Here is a 27445-nt window from a genome sequence, read left to right as displayed (position 1 = left end):
ATTTCTCATGAATCATTAATGCATTTATCTGAATCAGTATTTTCAAAACAAATCTTAAGGGAAAAAATGTTCTTAAGGGAGTGAAGAAGTTTGCAGAAACACAATGATTCCCACACACAAGTTGATAGTTTGTTTAATTGTCTAAAGTTTTTATTTTTTAAATGCAAGACTTTTCAGAAGCCTTAATAAGTATGCTAACATGATTGTAGTTTTCATAATAACTGGTATGTAATATTTTCCAAGCTTATTTGACTATGGAACCCTTTGCTCTTGAAATAACTGTTGACTCCCAATATATCACCAGACTACCTGCTCACAAACGGAGCTAAGTTTATTAGAAATCAATGCAGTAAAAGAGAACTCCACTGAGTCTAAACAGTGTCTCAGAATAAGGAAATTCAGAGGAGGATTATGTACGGTTTTGGGGCGTGGGTTCAGGTGGCTTAAGGTGGGTCTTTCAAGGCAGAGAGAATACAATAGTTTAAGATTGGTGACATGGTGAGGATCTTGAAAGTAGTGTTAATAGGTAAGCTACTGTGTGGTAAGCAAGCTGTTTGCCCAGGTGAACAGTCTATTGTCTGAGATATACTGATCTTCAAGAATTGCCTGAAGCAAACAGTGAAGTTATTTATTAGTTTACATTTGTACCCTCCTGGGCAAAATTTTTCTGGAACAAACAACTGAGTCGTATTGACACAGGTAATCTCTGTTCTTAGACTTTCTGTTGCATTGTTGTTGTGAGGTGCCATCTAGGGGATTCCAACTTGGAGAGAACACATGTGACAGAGTAGAATTGCCCCATAGAGTTTTCAAGGAGCGCCTAGTGGATTCGAACAGCCGACTTTTTGGTTAGCAGCCATAGCACTTAACCACTATGCCACCAGGGTTTCCAAAAAATTGGCCAATGAAAACCTTACGAATAGCAGCAGAACATCATCAGTGCGAGATGATGAGCCCCACAGGTTGGAAGGCACTCTTAACACCACTGGGAAAGAACAGCCTCCTCAAAGTAGAGTTGACCTTAATCATGTGGATGCAGTAAAGCTTTTGGGGCCTTCATCTGTTGATATGGCAGGACTCAAAATGCGAACAGCTGCAAACATCCTTTAATAATCCGAACATGGACTATATGACGTATGTATGCTAAAGGAGGACAATGAACAAGGGAGACCGAAGAAGAAGTGATGGCTTTGAATTATGGTGTTGGTGAAGAATACCGAATACACCATGGACTGCCAGAAGAATGAACAAATCTGTCTTGGAAGAAGTACAGCCAGAATGTTCCCTAGAAGCAAGGATGGCGAGACTTTGTCTCACATACTTGGGACATGTCATCAGGAGTGACTAGTCCCTAGAGAAGGACATCATGCTTGGTAGAGGATAGGGTCAGCGAAAAAGAGGAAGACCCTCAAGGAGATGGATTGACACAGTGGCTACAACGATGGGCTCAAACATAGCAACGATTGTGAGGACGGCGCAGGACCAGGCAGTGTTTTGTTGTACACAGGGTTGTTATGAGCCAGAACCACTTCTATAGGCCCTAACAACAACAAGAACAACATGCAATTTAGGATAAAATTTGCACAAGGAAAGGAAGCTGTGAAGGCAGAGTCGGGCTTAGGTCAGAGACTGGCAGGTGAGAAATAGGACATAGGGGTAGCCAACAGGAAATGATGTCAGTAACCCTGGGGTTACTGCACACAGGAGGCATTAGGATTCCCTGGGCAGCTGTCTGCACAGGCCCTGCCCACAAAGAGTTTGATTTAATTGGCTGCAGTAAGGTCTCAGCTGATACTCATGTACATACAGGACTGAGAAACATGGGGCTAGTAGTTGCCAAGGTGTGATCCTCAGACCAGCAGCACCAGCATCCCCCGGAACTTGTTAGAGATGCAAATTTTTGGATTCTTCTAACTCAGAAATTCTGGGTCAGGGCCAGCAAACTGTTTCTCAAGTTCTCCAGGTGATTCTGAAGGATGCTAAAGTTTGAGAACAACTTTACTGGGCTAAAGCAAGTAGAGTCAGAGAAGCAGGCCACTAATGGGATGAGGGCCTGGTGTCCTGAAATTTATGATTATGTTTAATGCTATGCCCTGGTGCTGAGCAACAGCTTCTTTTACTCCTAGAATCCTGGGACAGAAACACCTGTGCTGATGTATGTGAACTTAACCTTTGTATGCCCGTATCATCTGCTTTCTGTTTGGATACCAAAAAAAAAAAAAACCCCAAAACTTTTGACCAAATTATTCCTCACTATAGTTTACCATGTATTTTCCTTGGTAAGGATAAAAACCACCTTAGGAAAATGTCCATTCATATGGAGAAGCAAAGGAATTCAAATATCAGGCCAGACTTGATTCTTTGCCTGGACAGGGCCAGGCTTGTGCCCAAGATGTGTCTGTAGACACATTAGAGGAAAACCACTAGTCTAAAAACCAAGATGTTTGATATAATGACAACCAAAATATTTTTATTTTTTAAGTACAACATTCCAAGTTCATGGCATTTTACTTCTAGAAGGTCCTTTTGGCTAATTCCCTCCAATGAGTCATTTTAATCCCTAAAACATGACCCCCTCTGCTTTTTTGTGTCTGACCACAGTTGGGATGGGGGACTAAGCAGTTATGCTTCCGAACTACAAAAAGATCCTAAGATAGCTTCACATGCTGATATTTTCTGCTACAATATAATTTTGCCCCTATTTGAAATACAATAAAACCCCCAACTCTTTCAAGTGTTTACCAGGGTTCCAAAAACCAGGTCAGGGACACGGTGCTTAGACCTCGTGGTGTTGTTTTGTGCTCTTTACTTGAATAAGCAATAAAGGAAAACACATTGTGAAATATGTTATGACTGAAATACTGTTTTGAAATCTGTCTTCAGTAGGAAACAATAAAACTCATATATCGGGATTATCCTTACAATATATGGTGATGAGTCTTAATTTTTTAGATTAGCTGTCTTGATTTTTGGGTTCAATATGTGTAAATATCAATTGAGTCAAGATCTCTGTGTGACATGCAGGGTTAGTGAAATATAATTTACTTTAAAATTATTTGAGCATTTGCTGAGAGGCACTGATGGCTTTAAAAATGCAGAAGTGTTGGAACCAACGAACGTTTGAATCTATAATAAAAGCATTAATACAACCTTTATTAATACAATTGCTAATTGGTCTTAAATGGGATTTGATGTTTTAGTTATAACCTAATTCCCTGACAACACATAACCAAGGGAAAACAGCAACGTCAGTGTTTTTCTTCATTACCATCTGGGAAATGTATCTGCTGTAGATAAATGGCGAGACTCTGAGGTGTCAGGGTGAGATCATCACTTGTTCCAGAATGACTAGCTGTGCAAGGAATTGGCCCAGATGAGGCCCAGTGCACAGGATGCCATGGTAGCACCATCACTGGCGTCATCTGAGACCGAGGGAGCAGTAGTGCATCCATGGCAGAGGATCCCAGGGCTCTTCCACGCTGTCTGTCTCATTATAGGTAATACACGCTCACCCACAGGGCACACAGCTGAGTAGTTAGGCTTTTGCTGCTTCCATGTAAACTCACACTGGGTCAGTGTGAAGTCATTTTCATTGCATATCTCCTTTCTCTATTGGTCAAGTTAACCCAAAGAAAGTCAAGCACATCCTCACTGTCTCCTTTGAGCCTTCTGTAGAGGTAGGACACTGAGGCCCAGAGGCAATAACATGCCCGGTAAGCAAAAGTACAAAATGCCAGTCTGACTAGGTCAAATTGACCCAGCAAGTTCCTTGGGAACTGGAAGTCATCTTGTTCCCAGACTGTTATGGATCGTGTCCCCCAAAAATATATGTTGTAAATCCTAACCCCTGTATCCGTGGTTGTAATCCCATTTGGGAATGGATGATTTTTGTTATGTTAATGAGACAGGATTGGTGTAGGGTGTTATCTTAAATCAATCTCTTTTGAGATATAAGAGACTTAAACAAGCGAGTGAGAGAAGCAGAGGTGGGGAAGATGCCAAGCCACAGGAAGATCACCCAGGAGCAAAAGCTCAGAAGAGACAAGGACCTTCCTCCGGAGCTGATAGAGAAAGAAAACCTTCCCCTTGAGCCGGCGCCCTGAATTTGGACTTCCAGCCTCCTAAACTGAGAAAATAAGTTTGTTAAAGGCACCACTTGTGTATTTCTGTTATAGCAGCACTAGATGACTAAGACGAAGGGCTAGCATGGTGCCGGGCACACAGGAAATCTTTGTGTCATGAGGAGTGCAGATGCACCAGGGGCTGCAAGGCAGAACTAGGTCTCTTAGTACGGAACCCTGACAAGGCTGCACTGTTCTCTGCCTTCTACAATCCACTGCAGTGCAGGCCATCAAGGCTCACAATCATATGTTCAGTGAAAGTGTGACACGTGATACTGATAAATTCAAAGATCACTACTTCAGCTGATAAAAGGAAATGTCTTTCACTTAATACTAACAAATGTGATTATCTATTAGTATTAACAATCTTTATATTGCAAATCAAGTTATAAAGCCACTTAAATGTTTCCATAAGAGGTTAACTTTCCAATGACTAAAATACACAGTTGGGCGAAGTTTTGGGTACCCTGATTTTCCAGTGTGCTTTTTTTTTTTTTTTAATTTCTGCATTTTACCAATAATATCTTATTAGCTTTGGGGAGATAAACTCTAAAATATTTTGTTAAAAATGAATAGCATTAGAACTCTGAACTCAATTTACTCAGAGATCTTCCATCTGAGCTCATCAAGTAATCAAAACCATTCTAATAAATATCCATTCTTCCACTTACAGACATGTTTTAAAATTCACTGAAGAACCACTTCCTCTGGGCAGCTGGCCTAACTAACTGGCATTAAAAACAAACAATGTGGAAAAGGGAAAATCTCTGATTTCTCAATAATTTCTGTAAAACTATACACAAAATACTAAGACATGGACACTTTACACTCAGGCAGGGAATCTGCAGTGCTGCCAAACCTGTGGGTGATCATGGAGAGGTTTATTTGGCTCTCCTCCCACCCCTGACCGTGGTGGTAACACATAGAAACCTCTGCCTCTTCATAAAAGGTCACGGTTTAAGAAATCTCCCACTGACCACAGAAAGATTACAGTATATACAAAAGATTATTGAGCAAGGGCCTCCCTGAGCAACTGGGAATTGTTTCTTCATTTCAAAGAAGTATCACCCGACTGTCTCAGAGTGTTTACAGATGATGTAGCTGTTATTTCTATCTGCATGTCCTAAGGGTGTGAACCACACATTCAGCTAGTTAAAAATGTACTGAGTGCACATATTCACTGTGCTGATAAACAACAGCCTTGTCTGAAGACACACTCAAAACCTTACCTGAACATCTGCTTAATACCCACTATGACCAGATTGGGGTGTGTGCCTCAGTATTTGCACAGACATTGCTACACAGCTACAGGTAAATGTCTAATTTTAGTAAAGTACCTACTCCGAAGTCAATCATGTATGTCTGTTTCTTTTAGGGGAAAAATAGAGTGATTACATTCTAGTAAAGCACATTCCTTTACAACTGTTTGTCTCTTTTAAAACAACTTCGTACAGAACAGACTTCAGCCATGAACACGTAGGATGTACCTGACCCAGGGACAGATTGATTTGATCAGAATTCTCTGACAAATGTATTTCACGGGTCAAAAGCCTCCATTTTAAACAAAATTTCTCTTATATAAAACAATTTTGTAAAGTACATTCTCTGTACTTTACCAATCTGTGTATCCAATGTTGCCTAGCTCAATGACATTTTTCATAGGTCTGAGACTGTGGCTGAGAAGACAGCTATGATTGTCTCCCGAATGTTTACGAATGTAAACGTTAATTAAAGCATATCATCAGCTTCCTACTATACCCTAGAGGCAAAAATATGGAAAAAAGTCCACACTTCTCTCAGTTCCCCTTACCTTTTTGAGATAAGCATAAAGGACTGAGACGGCAAAAACTGAAATGTGTCTTGTATTCTTCTATTTGTAAAGCAGGGTACAACCTGAGCTCTGGAAGGTGCTCATGTGACAGATAAAGCAGCAGACTCTGGGGGGTCATTTGCTCAAAGTCACACAGATGGCTCATGACAGTACCAGGCCCAGAACCGGGTTCCTGGCTCTGGCTTTGACCACCCTTCTCCTTCTCCACAGGGGGTACTCATCTCTCGAAGTTTTGTCAACTCATTTGTAAGGAGGCAAAAGACATTTTCGTCAAACTAAATACTTAGAGAAGGTCTCTCTTTTTAATTAGCCTTTTTTTCTTTTTCTATTGGTTCCAGAGGGAATGCCTCCCCTCCCTTTAAAAGGCACAGGGAATATTCTAAATTTCTGCCAAAGTAGTACAAGAAGAAAAATAATTCCCGTGAATTGGTATACTAACTCTAAGCAGTGTAATAATTATTATTTAAGGAACTCACCACAAAAATTCTAATAGTAAACAAAAGAGGTGAGGGGGGTACTCAATATTAAGTGAACGGTCAAACACATTTTCCCAAACACTCTCAATAACTGGAAAAAATAAGCTATAAATATTTTTGGTTTCTAAAAGCCAAATTTAATAAATTAACATATGCATGCCAGATAAAAATACAAAATCACAACTGAAAACCAATAATAATTTAACAGCAAATGCTCTGTTGTACATTTTTTATTGGTATGATAACTTATTAAAGTAACAAATCCAAAAACACATTTTGCTTTTGCTGCAAAGAAAGTACTCTGTTATAGAAGGACTAAAGAAACCAGAAATAACCATTTGAGAAAAGTAGGCATAAGATATAGTCTATGGCAATGCAAGGGCCAGAGGTGCTGTTTTATCCACTTGTGGGTGCATGTTTGAATAAGTATCAGAGACCAATGACACAGAACCCGAAAGCAAAGTCACAACAGGTTTACTCTGTGAAACATGCTGACTTACAACCACAGACTACCCAGGACGAAGGGGCTGTGCAGGTTTGCTGTTTTCTTTGAATGGGGTTCTCTTGCCATATAGGGGGCTAATCATGCAATAGCTTGAGTTTCTCTTAACATGATAAACACCCAGGATACTAGAACTGGAAAGCGTGTGTTCACTGTTTTACAAGGACAGCTGAGCAGCACTACAAAAACAACAAAAAGTTCCTTCATTTTAATCTGGTTATATGCCCAAACCTCTAACCAAGAAATAATTCAGCTATAAGAGCCAATTAAATTACTATAAAACATTCCTTCATCTGTAAAACATTTCTTTTTTCCCCTCGAATTAAAAATTTAAAATAAAATGTCTTCATTTTTGATAAGCAGCTCCACCACCAGTCTCTGGTATCGTATATCATTCAACGCAGCCATCGCGTCTAGTTCTGGGGATCTCATAAGAGTTGGTCCAAAAACAATTCCAAGGTTCTCTGCATTCATAAGATTCTCCTTTTCATGAAGGGTCACTCTGAAAAATACCAGGAAAGGAATAAATGACTTCGCAGAAGCCATGCGGTTCTTCATTGTGCTTGAGCACTAAAAAAAGTAAGATTCACAGTAACAGTTTGTGCCCACTTAAAATGTATCAGCTCTTCCACTAAATTATTCCTCTGTACTTCTCCTTACCCACAAAAGTACTGACTTTCCTTAAAGTAAATTACATTAATAAACAATTTAAACTTTGGGTAACTCACTGGGTTTCAAGCCTGAATTAAAGCTTTGGACTGTGTGGGCTGAGTTCTATTTGAGGTTTATCTGCCACAGCCTAGAGCTGCAGGGGCAGGTGTGCACATAGCAGAGAAAAGCCTGGGTCATCCTGGTGATCCCCCGCACCCTTCCTTTGGCTATCTTGTTTCCCATGGAGTGTATCTGCAAGTCCACCAGTTTATTGAGTGCCTGGGGAGAGAGTAACAAAAGGGAGTAATAGGAAATAGCTCAGGGCATGCACCATCGTCAGGGTACCTAAGCATTCATATTGTTTTTACCACTATGGTAATTGCACAGAGACTATAATTTGGGACTTATTCCTTTGTTTTAGAGAGGAGTACTTAATTGTATCCGAATATGAAGCAAACTTGATTTGCCAAGTGAAGCTGTAAGCGTATTATACAAAGGCTTGAACTCACGGATCTTTTAAAGAGGGAAAATGTGGATATCCCTGCACTAACTATTCACTGCTGTGTAACTCATGAGTTACATAGAGATGTTCAACTCACTGCAGTGAGATCTAATCTCCTACTCCAAATAAAAATTATGCAAAATAGATGTCAAGTTCTGCTGTCTTTTATGTTTCTGATTGGTCTTATAACTTTTAAACCTTTAAAATTTGGTCACAAAATTTTGAAAACTGTTTCAATTTGTAGAGATTAAGGGTGACCAGGCTGGGAAATAAAGCTACGCTACTTTAAAACATTAGACCAGAACTAATTCAAACATTATTTTATTTTCCATTCTTCCCTTTCCCTACTCCACTACTTTTTATGCCAGTTTTCAGCACTGGCAACATTAATAACCTAAAATCCTATCACTAAGTGCCTACTTGATAAGCACATAAGAAGTAGCTTCTTGCAGGGTGCTTTTCTCTTGCTTATTATATGCTAGTGTCCTTACTGTTTTGTTAGGTGCCATCCAGGTGGTTCCAACTCACAGTGACCCCATGTCCAAGAGAATGAAACCCTGCTTTGTCCTGCACCATCCTCACGATCATTGCTATATTTGAGCTCACTGTTGCAGCCACTGTGTCAATCCATCTCGTTGAGGGTCCTCCTCTTTTTCGCTGACCCTGTACTTTACCAAGCATGATATCCTTCTCTAGGGAGAAACATCTTTACAGCTACAACCTTTTCCCCTTCCATAAAAATTAATGCACGTCCTCCTTAGCAAAATATAGATATCTCTAGCATATTTGCAAACATATACTGGAACTGCAAATACGTTTATGTCGGAATCAAATCTGCATTCAGTATTGCAGTGCAGAATTTATTTTCAGCATTCCCTCTCAATTAGGGCCACTTCACCCAAGAAGACAATATAGCTATGCGTTTTTTTATTCATTCAATAGATCATGTGCCCTTTCTTTCACCTTTCATCTCATTTTATTCTTAACACTGGGATGCAACACAAGTATAAGATTAAATGTCTGTAACTTGCCTCTTCAGATGCGCCATGAGGTACCGGAGGGTTTCGCAGTGAGCAGGCGGCAGTAGTTTCAGTGCTTCGTGAAGGGTTTCCAATTGCTCATCGGGATCCATAATTTCTGAAACAGCAAGTTGAATACTAAGGGGAAAGTTAACAGACTCCTGATACAAATGGTTCATTTAATTTTCTTGTGGTGCTTTAAACCTGGCGAGAAATGCTCTCTTACAGATCCTTGCCCACAGCTTTGGAAAATATTTTAAAAGTTCAAGTCCCAGATTTCCAAAGGCTCTGACTTTCAAATTGGCAACACTGTTCACTCAGACTTTTTTGGGGGGGGCGGGGGGAAGAGAGGGAAGCATCTAGTTTTTTCATTTGAATGTTTTAGAGTCTGGTAACTAGGGAAAAAAAGACTCCTGGTTGCACAGTGGTTAAAGTGCTCAGCTGCTAATTGGAAAGTCAGCAGTTTGAACCCACAAGCTGCTTGTGGCAGAAAGATGTGGCAGTCTGCTTCTGTAAGGATTATAGCCATGGAAATCTTATGGGGCAGTTCTACTCTGTCCTATAAGGTCACTATGAGTTGGAATCTACTTGACAGCAATGGGTTGACTAAGGAAATTAGACACTGGATACATAGGGTTTTTGTTGTTGTTGTTAGTTACCATCAAGCCTTCTGACTCATGGTGACCCCATGTGTTACACAGTACAACTGCTCCATAGGGTTTTGTTGGCTGTAATCTTAACAGAGGCAGGTCGCCAGGCCTATCTTCTGTGGTACTGCTGGGTAGGTTCAAACCACCAACCTTTTGGTTAACAGTCAAGTGCAAACTGTTTGTGTTACACTGGGACCTCAATATATAGGGTATAGGTATAAAAAATTCAGACTCATATGTAGACACAGATTAAGAACTTATATATTAAATGAGTCATCTCATTACAGGCTTATTATAGTGATGTTATGTTGTTCAAAATATTTGGAAAATTCTATTTTAGCAATAGTGTATAAGCCAAGCCTCTCCCCCTTCTCCATGCCACCTCTACCAAAGTTTTATTACTTGATATTCACGATTTTTTCTTTTTAAACCAAGAAATACATCATCTAACATTTGTTTCCCTTATTCATTAAGCTTAAGTTTTAAATTACTTTGGGTTATATAAAAAAATCAAATCTTCTGTCAAAGCACAAAAATTTTCTACTACTTAGGATATTCAGAAGAATGTACTGCAGACTTTGAAGGCAACTCCAAATGCTTTGAGTGATGACAAGATCCCTGAAATAAGTGTGACTCTTCCAAAGGTGCAAACTTTGAAGGGGGCCATCGTCATTTGGATATTTTCACTCTGCAAAAATCTGGCTACATTCCCCTGAGTCACAGACTGCATTCAATTCATCAAACATTCTAACAATCAGAAATGACAGACATCTTCGGAATTCTGTGCTCCCCAAAAGAGCACCCTAGCACATTCCTGCTTCTATCCAAATGTCAGGAAGATAGGGTGCTTTTAAATGCTGGGTTTCCAGACAATTGCAACAGGACCCCATACTGCTGAGCCCTAATGAGGAAGCAGCTTTGAACTGCAGGGAAGGCGACACTGGAGCAGAATGGAACAGTCAGGACACTAGACCAAGGAGCCTACTCTTTCTATCTTCTACTTCTAGAAGAAACTAACTTAATGGCCATGCATTGGAGTCAGGTGAAAAATGAGCCTAAATGTGAAAAGTTCTTAGCATTGGCAAACACACAGAGATGAGCAGATTTGACAAATCTCAGAATGTGAACAATGCCTAAAACTTTTTAATTCAAAGAAATTTTATATTTTACAATCCCTGGCCAAATCTTCCTCAGTTTCTGGTTTACTTCTTTGCAATAAAAAATGTATTATTTGCCATTTGCCCTGATGATGCATGGTCTTCGAACCCTGGGGCCTTTAAAGAGTGCCAATTCATAGGATAGTAATACCATCTCCGATACTGAACTTCAATTATTCAATTGCTAGAATTAAGAGAAGAAAATTCCATTTGCTATCTACTTAATTTTTGCCATAGAATTATTAATTTGAAAATGACACTATTCTGGATATTGATAAAAGAGTAATTCAGTTTCCACTTAACTTCCACAAAAAATCTTTGTAGGGATAATGTGAGGCAGTGTGAAATTAAACATGGTGCTGGTGGGGTAACAAACAAACAAAATTCCCTGCTCTTGGGGAGCTTACCTTCAGTTGGGGGGTAACTGACAATAAACAATGAATATGATAAATAAGCAAATTTAACAGTATATTAGAATGAGGCAAATGCTATGGAAAAAACAGCACAATAAAAAGCACTGTAAGTACTGGGGGTTTGCTATATTAAATGGGGTGGTCAGGGTAGACCTCAATGAGAAGGTCTTGAGCAAAGACCTGAAAGAAGTGAGGGAGTGAGTTGTGTGGAGATCTGGGCGATGATGGTTCCAGGCAGAGAGACAGCACGGAAAAGACTCTGTAATGTTTCAGGAAAAGCGAGGAGCCAAGCGTGGCTGAAATAGAGTGAGCAAAGAGGTGAGCAGGAGATGAGGTCAAAAAGGCACTCTATCATGTGAGGTGATGCAGGCTATTCTAGGGATTTAATGTTTACTATGAAAGGAAAGGGTCTGAACAAAGCAGGGCTAAGGTCTGGCATACATTTTTCACATATCTCTCCTTTGGCTGCCATGTTGAAAACAGGTTAGAGAAGAGCAAGAGTATAAGCAGAAAGACCATTCCAGTAACTATTATAAAAATCCAGATGAGGAATGACAGCAGTTTAGACCAGTGAAAAGTGATGAGAAGTTTTGGATTCTGGATGTACCTGGAAGATCGAGTGCACAGGATTTCCTCCTGAGGGATGTATGAGAAAGAGATGAATCAAGAATGACACAAGTTTTGGGCTTAGGCACCAGGAAAGGGGATGGAGTCTCCATTAACTTAGATGAGAAGGATGTGGAGAAGACCAGGAGTTCTGTTTGAGATGTCTATCAGACAGCCAAATAAACACGCTGGCTGTGGATTAATCTGGTGTTCAGGGAGAAGTCTAGGCTGGAGATATAAATTTGGGAATATATGACAAAATGCATTGAATATACTGATATCAAAAGTGAGAGATTTTCCTTAGAATTTATTTCTCCTTTACTTCCACTTACAGGAATATTACCCACTACCAATTTTTCAAAGCATGCAGATCTTTAGCCCTGACAAGACCATAGCATAATCTAAGAGGGAGATACACAAAATGCAATGCATTCGGAGATGAATGACCATCATCATCAGGACGATGGTCAATGGGAAAGAGTTAAAAGCAGGCAGATTTCTGTTGTACACGAGAAGGCTTTACGGCTATCACATCTGTCCACCAGTGGACTGGCTGCTTATTGAAGCACAGAATTTGTGGTTATTGGGAATTTCAAAAAGAATGTGGTATAAAAGAAATCTAGCTATATGACCATGCATGGATTGAATTGTGTCCCCCAGAATTATCTGTCAACTTAGCTGGGCCATGAGTCCCAGTATTGTGTGATTGTTCACCATTTTATGTGATTTCCCCATGTGCTGCAAATTCTATCACTATGATGAAATGAAATGGATTAGTGACAGTTATATTGATGAGATATACAAGATTAGATAGTGTCTTAAGCCAATCTCTTTGAGACATAAAAGAGAGAAGCAAGCAGAGAGACGGGGGAACCTCATATCACCAAGAAAGCAGCACCAGGAGCACAGCGTGTCCTTTGGACCTGAGGTTCTGCGCTGAGATGCTCCCAGACCAAGGGAAGACTGATGTCAAGGATCTTTGTTCAGAGCCGACAGAGAGAGAAAGCCTTCCCCTGGAGCTGGCACCCTGAATTCGGACTTCTAGCCTGCAGGACTGTGAGAGAATAAGCCCCTCTTTGTTAAAGCCATCCACCTGTATTTCTGTTATAGCAGCATTAGATGACTAAGACAGACCCCTATGAGTATCTAAAAACTCTAAGATTCTATGGTTCTCCTCAATGTAAAATTATAAGTTCACTCATCCAACAAGTATTTATTGAGTACCTGTTAAGTAAGTGAGGGACTATGAGGCACCGTGGACACAAATAGGAGTGAGAGTTAGTCTAGTAGGGAAGATAAGACATAAATATAATGCAACATGAAAGAAAAAGGCTGTAGAAAAGGCCTGGGCCAAGTGTGATGGGACTACAGAGGAAAACAATGGCACGCGGCTAAGAGATCCAGAGAAGAAGAGATGGCATTTGAGGAGGGTCTGGAAGGATCTAGAGAATTTGGACATTGTGGGGGCAGGAAATAAACACTCTGAACCTGTATCAAGAAACAATTAAAAGCTCTTTTAAAATATGTATTTTCATTTCTTAATGAGAAACTCAAATACAAGAAGAATAAAATTTAGCTAAGCCAAAGGGGTGAGTCAGTGGCAGGGTTGAGGGCAAAACTCAACAAGTTCTCATACCCACGCTTCTCTTCAGGAAATTTTAAGATGTTTGGGACAAAGAACCCTGGGTTTTATTTCAGAGTTTATCTGACTCATTCAAGGTTATACACCAACTGAGTCATGTAGCTTAAGTTCTTCTGGGAAAACAGGACTCAGACTGCCTGACCAGAGGAAGATTTCCTACACTCAGTACTATTAGCAGCTCGATTTTGGTAGCGTTGTTTATTCCTCGTTGTCAGGAATCATCCATAAATGCTAGTTATTGAGCACAGGCCCAATGAGAAACACTTGTTTTCTAGGCCTTTATATTCTAGCACAGCAATTTCTTAACTGGTAGGGAGAGGAAGCAAGGAAGAAGGGGCGTGTAGACCAAGATTGCAAGGTAGGTTCACACAGGAGTTTCCCGGGGATTATGAAGATCTTCGAGCCTCTAGATGGGATGACTGGGCCTCCTCCACTCCTTGCATCCCTTTTCCATTTTCTGTTTCCACTCCCTTTTAGCTTTCAAGTTGCAGGTTCCCCAAGAGAGGCTGTAGAAAACAGCTTTTGCACGAGAAGCTTTAAGGTAAACGCTGATTTTTTGTTGGCAAGAGATGCTAATGAATGCCAGAGACACCGGAGACCTAAAGAAAGAACATGGCCCAAGTCCTTTTAGGGCCTGAGAGATAAAAAAGTTTAAGAGGAATGGCTTCAGGTGGAGTCATTTCCCTGTTCTTCATTTGGAAGGGGTTCTTCTTCTTTGTCGTCTTTCTCTGTGTAAGTCTTTCGTTCCTGGTTCAATGAGGTGAGCCAGGCAGTATGGCACAGTGGAGAGACCAAGGGCTTTGAAGTTACACAGATGTGGATATGAATGCCACTGCTATCTTTCCTAGAGGTGTGACCTTGGACAATTTACTTATACCCTGTTTACACCTCTTCTTTTCTATAATAATATCATGGATGTAAAGTGCCTAGCATGATTCCTAGCACATGGCATATACTTTGTAAATGTTAGCTTCTCTCATCTTCTTTATCCTGCCTTTTAAGAGAATGACTGTATCTGTATCTCTAAAGAATGAAACAGACTTCACTGCTAGAAAAGACATGTACAAAGACCCAGTGTTCCACAAACAATTATATCAATATCAAACAAGAACAAGGATTATGCCAAGGTTTTTGGTGTCACAGACATTACACATGAAAAGAGTTGATAGTACAAGAAGAAGGAATTTCTACCTTGATTTGGGGAAGTTTCTTTCTTATGATGTGGTTTCAAGAGCTCTCCGGGGGGGTGAGATAAGGGAGCTTGCTGATTTCAGACAGGAAGGCTGTTTCAGACACAACCCGTGGAACAATGACAAATGGTTTGTAAGCTGAATAAGAATATTAAAATAGGGAACATTTTCCTCAGCAAAATAGGGTGCGTGTAGAGAAAGAAGGTGAAGTAATTTGGGAGTGTGGAGTAAAAGGCCTTGGAATCTACCAAGAAAGGCTCGGCTTTTTCTCTTATTAGGTGAGACGGTAGCGTAGAGTTCAGAGCCTGAGTTTTGAGTCCTTGTTCTGTCCTGTGCTAATTGTGTGCTCTTGGGTCAAGCACAGAACGAAGTTTCAGTTTTACTACCAAGCACGATGGGGATAGGAACATCTATCCAGTCCACCTTAGTGTTGTCCTGGGGATCAGAGCAAGCTACCAACCAGCAGCCCTTTACAATGCAGGTATGTGTGAAGTGCTTTCTAGACTAGTGGCAATCGGATGTGTTCTCTCTCTGAGGAAGAAACCTTTGCCTCACAAAACAAGAAACAGTAAGAGCCCTCAGTTTCCATGATAGGCACTGAGTCCATTCCAAGAGAGAGGAGTTAAATTCCTATGGTAGAAACCTAGGCTCTTCATGCTTTCTAACAGAAAACATTGTAAAAGTCAGGGTAATTCTCATGGCTGTTCTCTAGACCAGGGCTTGAACTAGCCTGAAATCAGGATTACATGAAACTAACCACAAAAATTCTCAACAAGAGCTCTGAAAGGAAAACTAAAAATTAGAACAAAGAAAGCTTGTACTTCATAACAAAGTCAAAAAGCAAATCAGTGTTACTAAGGAAATGATGTTATTATTTAAATATTAAGGCAGCATATGGCTTTAAAGAGAGAAAAGCAAAATGACAGTCTATCTTTTCTAAAAAACAGTAATCCCAAAACTTAAAAAATCTGTTAAGAATTCCTTCCTTTAAAAAATGAGATGTGAATTACAGGTATGATTTTTGCAACAAAAACAAAATTTGGCAAATAAGCCCTTGCTTCTTTTCATTTTTTTCTCAGAATTTAAAAAGTAACTTCTTTCTTCATTATCTGAAATGGTGCTCTATGAAGTGTGATTTACGGCACTACCAATTGTGATCTGTTCGTTAATGGTCTGTCCCAAGGTAAGTGTGGAAATTGAGAGCGTGAATTCAGAAACTTTTATGGCAATCTGACAGAGTCATTTTTCTGTCTGTTGCATCTAGTAACAAAACATTGTTTTTGTGTTTTGTAAGTTTTTTGTTCACTTTATGGTTATTCATTTTTATTTTTTATAAAAGTACATATGTGAGAAGCACTACAATAGCCTTATTTTGGAAAATGAGATTTAGCACATTACAGAGAAACTTCTCATGGCAGAAGTCACAAATGACCTATCTTAGAGAAAAGTGTCCGCAAAATTCGTGGGAGTACATTAACCAAGGAAAGAGGCAAAGGGGAAATATTTCATAAAATGTATTTAAGATATTCACCAGGAGAGCCAGGAAAACGGTTACCATGAGGAGGCATTTGTCAGGTTGTTCTGAACGCAAACATTCATACTTACTAGCAGACTCTATGAACTTAGGGTAGGCATCATATGTGATGAGTGGGATGGGCAAATCCCTGAAGTACAGTTTGAGCGCACCAGTGATAACGTTGATATCTTCATACATGTTCACAGAAATATCTGCTTTCTCACCATCTTTTAAGAATGTTAAAAGAAATAAAAATAAATAAGTTGACCCAGAGCACTGTTTAAAAAAAACATGTTTGTGTATACAATTAGTTTTTAAAGATAAGCAAACTTTCAGTTTTTAAACATCAAATTTAGGGAGCTAAATTATATATAGTAATGACCAATTTTCAGAGGGACAGCAAAGTTTGTGCTGTGAAGTTACTCGTTTTTCCATGCTTTTTACTACTGGGGGGAGGCGGCGTGGGAGAAGGGTGAGGTCAATAGAAATATGTCCCAATTTTTATGCTACTTGAGGCTCCTAGGGGAATGATGTACATTTGCTTTTAAAAAAATAAATAAAAAATAAAACAGAATGTGAAAAATAGCCCCAGAAGCAATCCCAATCTACAGAAGAGGAGACTGCTAGCACAAAAGGCTGTCTTTGTCTCACCCCAGGCTCCTACACATAATGTTTGGATCTTGCCTGAGCCCGGGGGGAGGGAAAGTAGTGAAAAGTAAATAAAACAAAACTTTAGAGTTTTGAAATAACAAGAATAGTAGAAATTATAAAATGGGGCAGTGCTTTAGCAGTACTGACATTGGAGACTCTCCAGCAAAGCTTGCCTGCCTTCTGAGTGGCCCCTGCTGTACACATCTGCGTTTAGTACTTTATTTTGTTAAAACATCTTTTTTATCTACTAAAGATTTAATTAGTGTCTGCTCTGAGCTACATCTTATCCTAGATTTCTTTGATTTAATTTGGCTTATAAAAGATTTCAATGGGTTCAAAAGCAGCCTCTTTTAAGATGCAAACACCTCCACTATCAGGCACATCCAAGTATGAACTGAACTAGGTCACTGCGTCCTTCTTTCACACGTGGTTTGAAATCAGATGCAGTGGCAGTACAAGCTGGGAGGAAGGGCTTTCTGGAAGGAAAAGTGAATTGACTGCTTCAGTGGGGGATGCCTGGGGAAGTATGAAGGTGATGGGGGCCTAAGGACCTGTAGATGGGGGTGGGAATCATGAAGAAAGGTAGAAGAATGCCAAAGGCAAATACCAACATTTTTACTCAGGAAAGAGGAAGAGTAAGGTTCCTTATATTTTGCCATATGGCCCCTGTTCCAATACCAATTAGTTGTTTTTCTAGAAGAATTCAGATTTCAAATACCCTGTCCCATTATAGGTCCAATTTTTAGAATGGAAAATAAAGTCACCATTAATACAGTTGAGTTACATGATGGGTTAAATAAACAGGATTTGGATGCTGGTCTGAGAACCTTCTACTACTCAGGTCATTTCTTCTATGGGAAGATACTGTGTTCATATCCCAGTCCACTCTCCCTTCACTCAGTATTCTCTAAGCTCTAGTACCGTTCAATGCCTCTACAGGGTCTGCCTCAGGGCCTTTGCATACTCCTCCTTTCGCAGAGCCTTTACATATCCTGTCTTTGCTACTCAACCTATATACAGCCAGCTTCTATTCACCTTTGAAGCTTTAGCTTAAATATTTCTTTTTCAGGAAGACTCTTCTGATCTCCATCATCCCCCCATCCCCACCCCACAGTCTAGGTTAAGTTTCTTCAGTTATTGTTTCCCTTATGACACTGATATCCGCCAGGCGCTCCTTGGAAACTCTACGGGCCAGTTCTTCTCTGTCCTATAGCGCCACTATGAGTCGGAATCGACTCGACGGCACTGGGTTCTGGGTCTTATGACATTTTATTAAATAAATAATCATTGTGATGTGAACCCTACATGAGTGCCAGGACCAAGTATACATGGCTAACTGCTGTATCAAAAGTAAAGAATATTTATTAAGTAGCTGCTTAATAAATATATTTGAATTAATGAATCAACAGAAAATAGATTTAAAAAGCTAAGAGCCTAAAAGGTAAACATTCTGGGACTCACCATGTATATTATAATTGAGCTGATTCTTTAGGAAGCCGCTTTTTCATTAGACTATATATTCCCTTCCATCAGTCTTAAATATAAACATATTTTTAAATTTGCTATCCACACATTATATCCTAATAGTGTTATGAAATACTGTGCACTCTGTAGCATCTTTGTTCCCTGATTGTTTCACTAGTTTTGGTTCCTAACTCTTAGGCCAGACTGGGGCTCTCCGGGGCCAAGGCTCAGGGTTTTTATTTGCTTTGACCTTCCCACAGACCCTGCACGGTATGGATCACAGAAACATTTGCTGTTCCAGCAGAAGACAAATGGGGCAAAGCTGTAATGACATCTGCTGGCCTAGGGGTAGTTAGCTCTCCATTCAGTGACTGTCTCCTACACTAGGGAAGGTTTTTAAAATTCTGCTTTTTCTCCTTGACATTTGAATTAAATGAGTTCATTCCTGCATTCTATGGATCCTGTCTTTTTCATAAGATTTTTTTTTTTTTAAAGAGTACTTTTAGGTTTACAGAGAAGCTGTACAGAAAGTAGAGTTTCAATTTATCTCCCCTCCCCCTACCATTGTTTCTCTTATTAACATCTTGCATTCCTGTACTGGAAACCCTGGTGGCCTAGTGGTTAGGAGCTACAAGCTGCTAACCAAAAGGTCAAGCAGTTCAAATCTACCAGACGCTCCTTGGAAACCCTGTGGGGCAGTTTTACTCTGTCCTATAGGGTCATGGTGAGTTGGAATCAACTCTGCAGCAGTGGGTTTGGTTTGGTTTTTTATTCCTGTAGTACATTTATTACAACTGAACCAATACTGATACATTATCATTATTAACTAAAGTCCATAGTTTACATTAGGGTTCACTCTTCATGTTGTATAGTCCTATGGGTTTTGACAAATACTTATATGTTATGTGTCTACCATTAGAGTATCATACAGAATAGTTTCACAATCCTGCAACTGCCCTGTGCTCCAGCTATTCATCCCTTCTTTATGACAACTACTCATCTTTTCACTATCTCTATAATTTTGCTTTTTCCAGGCACATACTGGATGATTCCATATTGTTGGAATCATTCAGTATGTAGCTTTTTTGGACTTGCTTTTTCCACTTAGCAGTATGCATTTAAGGTTCCTCTATGTCTTTTTGTGGCTTGATAGTTCTTTTTTTATTGTCAAATAATACTCGATTGTATGGATGTACCACAGTTTATCCATTCATCTATTGAAGGACATCTTGGTTGCTTCCAATATTTGGCAATTATGAATAAAACTGCTATAAACACTCGTGTGCAGGTTTTTATGTGGACATACGTTTTCATTACACTTGGGTAAATACCTAGGAGCCTTCTTTTTTTCCGTGGATCTCATTATTTGACGATTAAGCCTCCCAGTGTGATTGCTCTTAATTATTTCAAATCCACTTTGCTTCCTTTATTTGATAGCACATTCCTTTGAACGCTCATGAATTTTGAGCAGCATTTCTGGTTCAGAATTAAGTTATCTGAGCCACTGTGTTAAAAATCTTTACATCATTCTCCAGATCCTACACATGACTGCAGGTACACATCACTAGGGTCAAAGCCTTGACCCCAACGGTGTAGCTATTCGCAACAAGCTGAGCTCTTCATGAATTTTCAAATCTGTTGTTGGTGATTTGAGGGCATAAATAGGCTGTCTTATATCTTTAGCGGGAGGAAACGGTGTCATTTATTTGCTTTCTGGGGTCCATGGAAACACTTAGTTTCTTTGTCAGTGTTGGCTTATTTCTGAGAATCATGGCCAGTGGCTGGAAATGGACATGCTCAGTTGCTGCCTTCCAGAAAATAAAGATCCTTTTGACATTTAACTTGGCATGGATTCAGGATTGTTTTTCTTGATGCTTATTTGGGTTTAACACACCTCACTTTTATTTTTGTTCTTATCGAATACTTGGGCTAGCCTAGATTTCCTTTTATCAGGTTGGGTAAAAGTCACAATTTAAGTTAAATATTTAATTTCTTTTTGTCTCCTGCCTCTGTTGCCTATAAGAGGCTTGTGAATAGGGGAGGAGTGAGATGGAATTAGAAAAATATACTTGCAAAGGAAAGAGGCTCTTGAAAAGATCACTACTCTTTTTTTTTTTCATTCTTATTCTGTTTTTACTTTCAGTATTCGGGGCAATAAAAAAAAAAAAAAAAACAAACCCAGTGCCGTCAAGTCGATTCCGACTCATAGCGACCCTACAGGACAGAGTAGAACTGCCCCATAGAGTTTCCAAAGAGCGCCTGGTAGATCTGAACCGCCGACCCTTTGGTTCGCGGCCGTAGCACTTAACCACTACGCCACCAGGGTTTCCATTTGGGGCTATAGCTCATCTTTAATATTACCTTATTCCGGTACTTAAAGACAAATTTGAGAACCTTGAAAACAGTTCTTTAACTTAAATATTCTTTAAAAAAATTAATAAGTGCCACTGTGTTTCCTCTGCTTGGTCCCCTCCTCCCAGAGTGGGGCGGGTTATGTGCCAGAAGGCCCTCGTCTCCTCTCAGGCTTCCCCCCCACCACTCATGAGCCAGGACCTGGATCTTGGCTCACTCAGAGATGGTGACGTGGGTGCAGAGAACAGATGACAGGCAGAGCTAGTGGATCAACTCAAGCCAGGGAAATTCAAGATTTGTAATGACTTACAACCCTTCCCTTTTTTCTTTATGGGTTTTGGTAAATTCAATCGCTTTCTATGTATTTTGGTGAACACAAACCAGCCTTGGTTACTCAAATATTGGTAATATTGTTAAATTTTATGCTTCTTCCCTATCCTAAAATTTGACAGTTTAATACCTACAAATAATGAAAAACCTATAACAAATTATAAACTAAGAACCTGAATCTGTTTTATTTGGTATAATAATCATCAATAATTTAGAACAATAATGGAAAAAGAAAAAAAAAAAAACCCATAAGAAAAAGTGCTTTTTTGACAAAAAGTATCATTGCCTTAAGGGAATGAACATGCTGAAGAACACACCTCTGTCAAAAGCCATCTTGACGTCTTCAATCAGGTCACTGAATCCTGACACTCGGTATAGTCCTTCAGAATTTAGACCTGGAAAGGAAAACCATGTGAGCTGATAAGTCTCTTTGGAATTATGTCTTTACTTCGAGGCGATGTGGCAGAGAGAATGATGAAGTATACATGTTTAGAAACCTTGTCACACTTTTCTCCTGAAATAAAACCACTTCACTCACACTTCGTTAGCTCTGACCTACTGTCACCTGAGTGTCTGTAATCTGGCTCATCGTCTTGTCTAATCAGAGCAAACACATTACGCCTGAAGGGAAATCATTTATTGCCCCAATTATGTAACATGTTACATAACAGAAGACTAAGGTAAACTATATTAATAGGCTTGCAGCAGTTCTTCCCAAGTGGGGAAGAATAATTAGAGTGTTGCTCTGGTTTTTGGCCTTGGGTAATTTTAACAGAGTATTTACACCTTTGCTCTTAGACTTAAAAAACAATATGAAAACTGAACTGAATTGGTCTCTGTGGCAACTGTAGTAGACTGGAAGCGTCTTCGGTAAGTACATTTTTAAGCACTTTCAAAAATAACTGGTTTCAAAAATAACCTTGAAATCATGCTGTTTGATAACTTGTTAAATTAATTCATTTTAGACTCTCAGGTCATTTGACATCTGAAACCACTCCACTCAGAAGACAACCAGTGTTGTGTAATGAGGCACCTGGAAAGGTAACAGGACTCATTCGTGGTGAACGAAGACTTGCCTAATCTGCAGTGGAAATGCCTTACCTCTGGATTCAATTTCTCTGATGCACATGTCCACCACCATAGGCCGCTTAGTGATATGTGCTTTTACGAGCGTTGTGAGGTCACAGCTGTACACCTTTTTGACATGCTTCAAGTCTGGCTTACAGTCATTTGGGACCATCTTGGAACACTGCTTATGAACATTCAAACCACAATCTACAAAAAAGAATAAAGAAAGAAAAAAATCATTACTGTTTTCACAAGATTTGAGCATTCTGGAGTGTTTATTTTAGCAAAAGACATTCCAGCTTGAATTAGGTTTAAAAAAGCCTTCAGCAGTTCCTTCAGAATGGGGAAACATTCTTCTCTTTTTTCTCTTGGAAAACTCTGGTTATACATCAGGAGACCAGAATCCTAGCTGACGCATCATCATTTAACAGCTGTATGATTTCAGGATAATACAAAAAAGGCTGAAAACCAAAATTAATAAGTGTTTACTTACATGTTTACAAAATGTAATATCAGCCAGCCAACTAAAAACTTAATCCACTTATTTAAACCTACATACAAATTAATTTAAAGTGGTATATGGATGTATTTTAAGACATCTGACATGATATGGGATTGGACCTCCAAAAGTGACAGTACGCAGGGGCCCTCTTAAAATGGTGCTGCTCACATTTACTTATTGCCACATTCACAATTCTTTGTATAGATATAAAGTAATACAGAATTCATCTCACGTGAAACCTGTACATAGAGCAAGAGGCAGTTGTCCATACAGAACCAAGGGGTACCGTGTGTTTTAAAATCAGGAAAGGTATGTGTCAGGGTTGTATCATTTCATCACACTTATTCAATCTGTATGCAGAGCAAATAATCCAAGAAGCTGGACTATATGAAGAACATGGCATCAGGACTGAAGGAAGACTCATTAACAACTTGCCATATGTAGATGACACAACCTTCCTTGCTGAGGGTGAAGAGGACTTGCAGCACACTTGCTGATGATGATCAAATACTACAGCCTTCGGTATGGATTATACCCTCAGCATCGAGAAAACAAAAACTCTCACAACTGGATGAATAAGCAACATCATGATAAATGGAGAAAATATTGAACTTGTCAAGGATTTCATACTACTTGGATCCATAATCAACGCCCATGGAACCAGGAGTCGAGAAGTCAAATGATGTATTGCGTTGAGGAAATCTGCTGCAAAACATCTCTTTAAAGTGTTAAAAAGCAAAGATGTCACTTTGAGGACTAAGATACACCTGACCTAAGCCATGATATTTTCAATTGGCTTATACACATGCAAAACTGGACAATGAATAAGGGAGACTGAAGAAGAGTCAATGACTCTGAATTACGCTGTTGGCGAACAATACTGAATATACCATAACTGCCAAAAGAATGAACAAATCTATCTTGGAAGAAGTAAAGCCAGAATGCTCCTTAAAAGCAAGGATGGTGAGACTTTGTCTCACGTACTTTGGACGTGTTATCAAGAGAGATCAATCCCCGGAGAAGGACTGCTTGGTAAAGTATAAAAAAAAAAAAAAATAGAGTCAGTGAAAAAGAAGAAGACCCTAAACAAAATGGACTGACACAGTGGCTACAACAATGGGCTCAAACACAGCAATGACTGTGAGGATGGTGCAGGACCGGGCAGAGTATTTTGTTCTGTTGGACACAGGGTCGCTATGAGCTGGAATCAACTTGATGGCACCGAACGACAACAATATATAATTCATCTAGTAGCTAAAAATAACTATTATTTTTACTTCCACTATTACCACCAGCTAACATTTATTGAGGGCTTATTAGTGCCAGGCATTTTTCCAGCTGCTTTATATTTATTATGTCATTTAAACTCAAAAAGCTCTATAAAATAGGTACTATTATTCTTCTCATTTTATAGCCGAGGAAACCAAGCACAGAAGTCTTAAGTAATTTATGCAAGGTCATGTGTTTAGTACATAGTGGAGCTGGGATTCAAGCCTCAATATGGTTTTGGAGTTCCTGATTTTAACAACTATACCGTATCACTTCTACTGAAGTCAGGTTTTTGCTAAATTAAAATTTTACTGGATTATACCCTGTAAGATGCCAGAGCCCATACATTTTCTAGTTAACACCTGAGACACTTACACTTTTCAACAGAAGAGTACAATGAAATTTTTAGAATAGAGAAAATACAAATATTTTGCTACATTAGGCTGAGAAGTGATAAATCATAAGCTGAATAATTCAATTAAAGTAAATCATTGTCATCCTTATGTTTTTAGAAACATAACTCATTTGCTTTTAAGTTCATGAAAGCCAGGTGTTGATGTCTTATAAATCAAATCGAAGTGGGCAGATAAAATTTACAGCCAGGTCCTAATGAAACCAATTTGAAAATCATACAACGTCATGGCCACTGTCTGTGATCCTTGGGCAAGCCATAGTTTTGCTTGCTTTTTTGGGCAGATATTCTTATGAGATGTTATGAGAATTAAATAAGCCAATGCATTCAAGCTGCTTTACATATTGTAAATGCTGATCAGAATTAAGACTTTCGGTAAAACTTACCAGCTGCAATCTAGTTATATATGCTAACAGAAATTGATAGACACAAGGAAAATTATCCCAAAATTTATAAACAGAATTGTTCTTTAGTTAAACATGTAGACAATGTTAACTTGAAATAAGAACTCTAAGGGCTATGGTGCCTCCAAGGGAGGAATCCATATGTACTAAGTACCTCCTATGTGCAAAGATAGGTTAGGTGTAGAGGGAAGCCCAGGCCCTATTACTCTGGGTCTTGCTGTGTCTGTAAGTAAGTGAACAGCGCTAGAGATGGCCCTGCCAGTGCTAATAGTGCCCAAGCATTATCATCACTAAAGAACAGCAGCTTCTTCTCTGAATACATAAATGCTTCCAGAGCCAAGGGCTTAATCTACACGGTCTCAAGAATTGACCCAACATTTTTCTGTACAACCAAATAACGTGCAAATGACCTCATAAACAAAAACCCAAATTCCTCTTAATATCCGTATTAGGTAATATATAAAAATTTAGATTCAATTATAGGGCAAATCAATGGCAAAATGTCCACTTAAAAGACGTTATGGTTTCCCATGAACACTTTAATATTTTCAGTAATTTGTACAACTTGCAGTTAGATGTAGAATCTATTAGCTGTGTGATCTTGAGTGAGTTACTTAGCCTTCCCATGCCTCAGTTATATAAAATGGGGATAATAATAGTATGTTTATCTACGAGGGATCATGTAAGGCTTGAATGTTAATATGTGTAAAGTACTCCGGAAAGTCCTTTACACATAGTAAATTATAATTATCTACCATGATTATGCAGCTGTTATTATTTAGAAGAACGAAACAACATTTTGAGAGGCCTTTCCTATGTCGTACCCCATAGCTCATTACACAGTATTGGCATAATCTGCTTGTCATGGACTGAACTGTGTCCCCCCAAAGTATGTGTCAACTTGGTTAGGCTGTGATTCCCAGTATTGTGTGGTTGTCCTCCATTTTGTGATTGTAATTTTATGTTAAAGAGGATTAGGGTAGGATTGTAACACCCTTACTAAGGCTACAACCCTGATCCAATGTAAAGGGCATTTCCCTGGGGTGTGGTCTGCACCACCTTTTATCTTACAAGAGATAAAAGGAAAAGGAAGCAAGCACACAGTGGGAGACCTCATACTACCAAGAAAGCAAGAAAGCAGCACCAGGAGCCTGGCATGTCCTGTGGACCCGGGGTTCCTGCATGGAGAAGCTCCTAGTCCAGGGGAAGACTGTTGAGAAAGGCTTTCCTCCAGAGCTGACAGAGAGAGAAAGCCTTCCCTTGGAGCTAATACCCTGAATTTGGACTTCTAGCCTACTAAACTAAAAACTAAATAGGCTGTGAGAAAATAAAGTTCTCTTTGTTAATGCCATCCGCTTGTGGTATTTCTGTTACAGCAGCACTAGATGACTAAGACACGGCTTAAACTCAAAGCAAATTCTGCGTTTGTCAGACATGATTACCAGGTCCTGAAAAAGGACTTGGACGACTAGGGTTATAGATGCTTCTACGTCTACACGGTTCTAAACACATTTCATTTACTTAACAGTATCTCCAAGTATAATATCTCTTGCTTTAAGAGGTAATCCACCATTCTTCTCCTGACTGCTTTTCAAGGTTTTTTCATTGTCTTTGGTATTCACAGTTTTGATTATGATATGTCTGGGCATGAATTTCTTTGAGTTCATCTGCTTGAGGATCAATCGGCTATTTAAATCTACATGTTTATTTGGGAAGCTCTTAGTCATTATTTTTTGAATTTTTTTTTTCAGCCTTGCATCTCTTTTTCTGAGATTCCAATGACACAACTGTTAATTTTTTTCTTATTGTCCCATAGGTCTCTGAGGTTCAGGTCACTTAAAAATCTATTTTCTCTGTGTTGTCAGCCTGGATACCTTGTACTGATCTTCAGGTTCACTGATTGCTTTCTCTGTCGTCTCCATTCTGCTGCTGAGCTCATCCAGGGAGTTTTGTATTTTTCGGTTCTAAAATTTCCATTTGGTTCTTTTTTTATACCTTTATTTTTTGATATTTCCTGTGGTTTTTTTTTTTTTCCCCACTTGTTTCAAGAGTGTTCATCATTGCTAGTTGGAGCACTTTTATAGCTGTTTTCCTTGTCTGATAATTCCAACAACTGTGTCATCTTGCTGTTGGCATCTGTTGACTGTTTTTTTCACTCAAGTTGAAATTTTACTGGTTCCTTGTATGGTGAGTAATTTTGGACTGTAACTTGGACATTCTGAGTGTTATAAGACTCTGGTTCCTATTTAAATCTTCAATTTTAGCACGTAGTTAACTTGTTATAGGTTTAGAATGCACATCCTGGCTTGCTTTTGTAGGCTGTAGTTAAAATGTCAACTTGGTTTACAAAGCCTTTGCAGGGCTATTTGCCTGCCCTGCTTATGTTGCCAAATGACAGAACATTATCCCACATTCTCTGCAGTGGTAGGTGGGGAAGGAGAGGGCCACCACCCAGTTACTGCAGGGCCACCACCCAGTTACTGCAGGGCTTCAGACTGACTCGTTGGAGAGGTGTGCTGTGTGGCCTGTTACTGCTGGGTAGGGATGGTAGTCAGAGTTGTGGCCATGGTCTCAGCTGCCCCATCACTGCAGGTCAGGGATAAAGACAGGGCTCTACCCATAGATTTGAGCTGGGAGAGCACTGCTTTTACTGCAGGGTAGGGATGAAAGTCACAGTTCCATCCACAGGCTCAGCCAAGGAGGGGTGACACTTTCTT

At 39.4% G+C, this 27445-nt stretch overlaps 1 protein-coding gene across 1 annotated transcript in view; it reads right to left on the bottom strand.

Moving 5' to 3' along the window:
- Positions 1–4163: 4163 nt before the first annotated feature.
- CHN1 (chimerin 1) overlaps positions 4164–27445 on the bottom strand; it is a 219418-nt gene continuing 196136 nt past the window's right edge. Inside the window, exons 9-13 of the mRNA XM_064286970.1 lie at positions 22175–22348; positions 21391–21468; positions 16366–16503; positions 9115–9220; positions 4164–7432 (exon numbers count right to left, since the gene is read on the bottom strand). Coding sequence (XP_064143040.1) covers positions 7261–7432; positions 9115–9220; positions 16366–16503; positions 21391–21468; positions 22175–22348 — 668 coding nt within the window. The 3' untranslated portion in view covers positions 4164–7260. The remainder of the gene's footprint in view (positions 7433–9114; positions 9221–16365; positions 16504–21390; positions 21469–22174; positions 22349–27445) is intronic.

Source organism: Loxodonta africana, chromosome 6, assembly GCF_030014295.1.
Source record: "Loxodonta africana isolate mLoxAfr1 chromosome 6, mLoxAfr1.hap2, whole genome shotgun sequence".
In the NCBI taxonomy this organism is placed as follows: Eukaryota; Metazoa; Chordata; class Mammalia; order Proboscidea; family Elephantidae; genus Loxodonta; species Loxodonta africana.
This window is presented reverse-complemented; position numbering and strand designations above follow the sequence as displayed.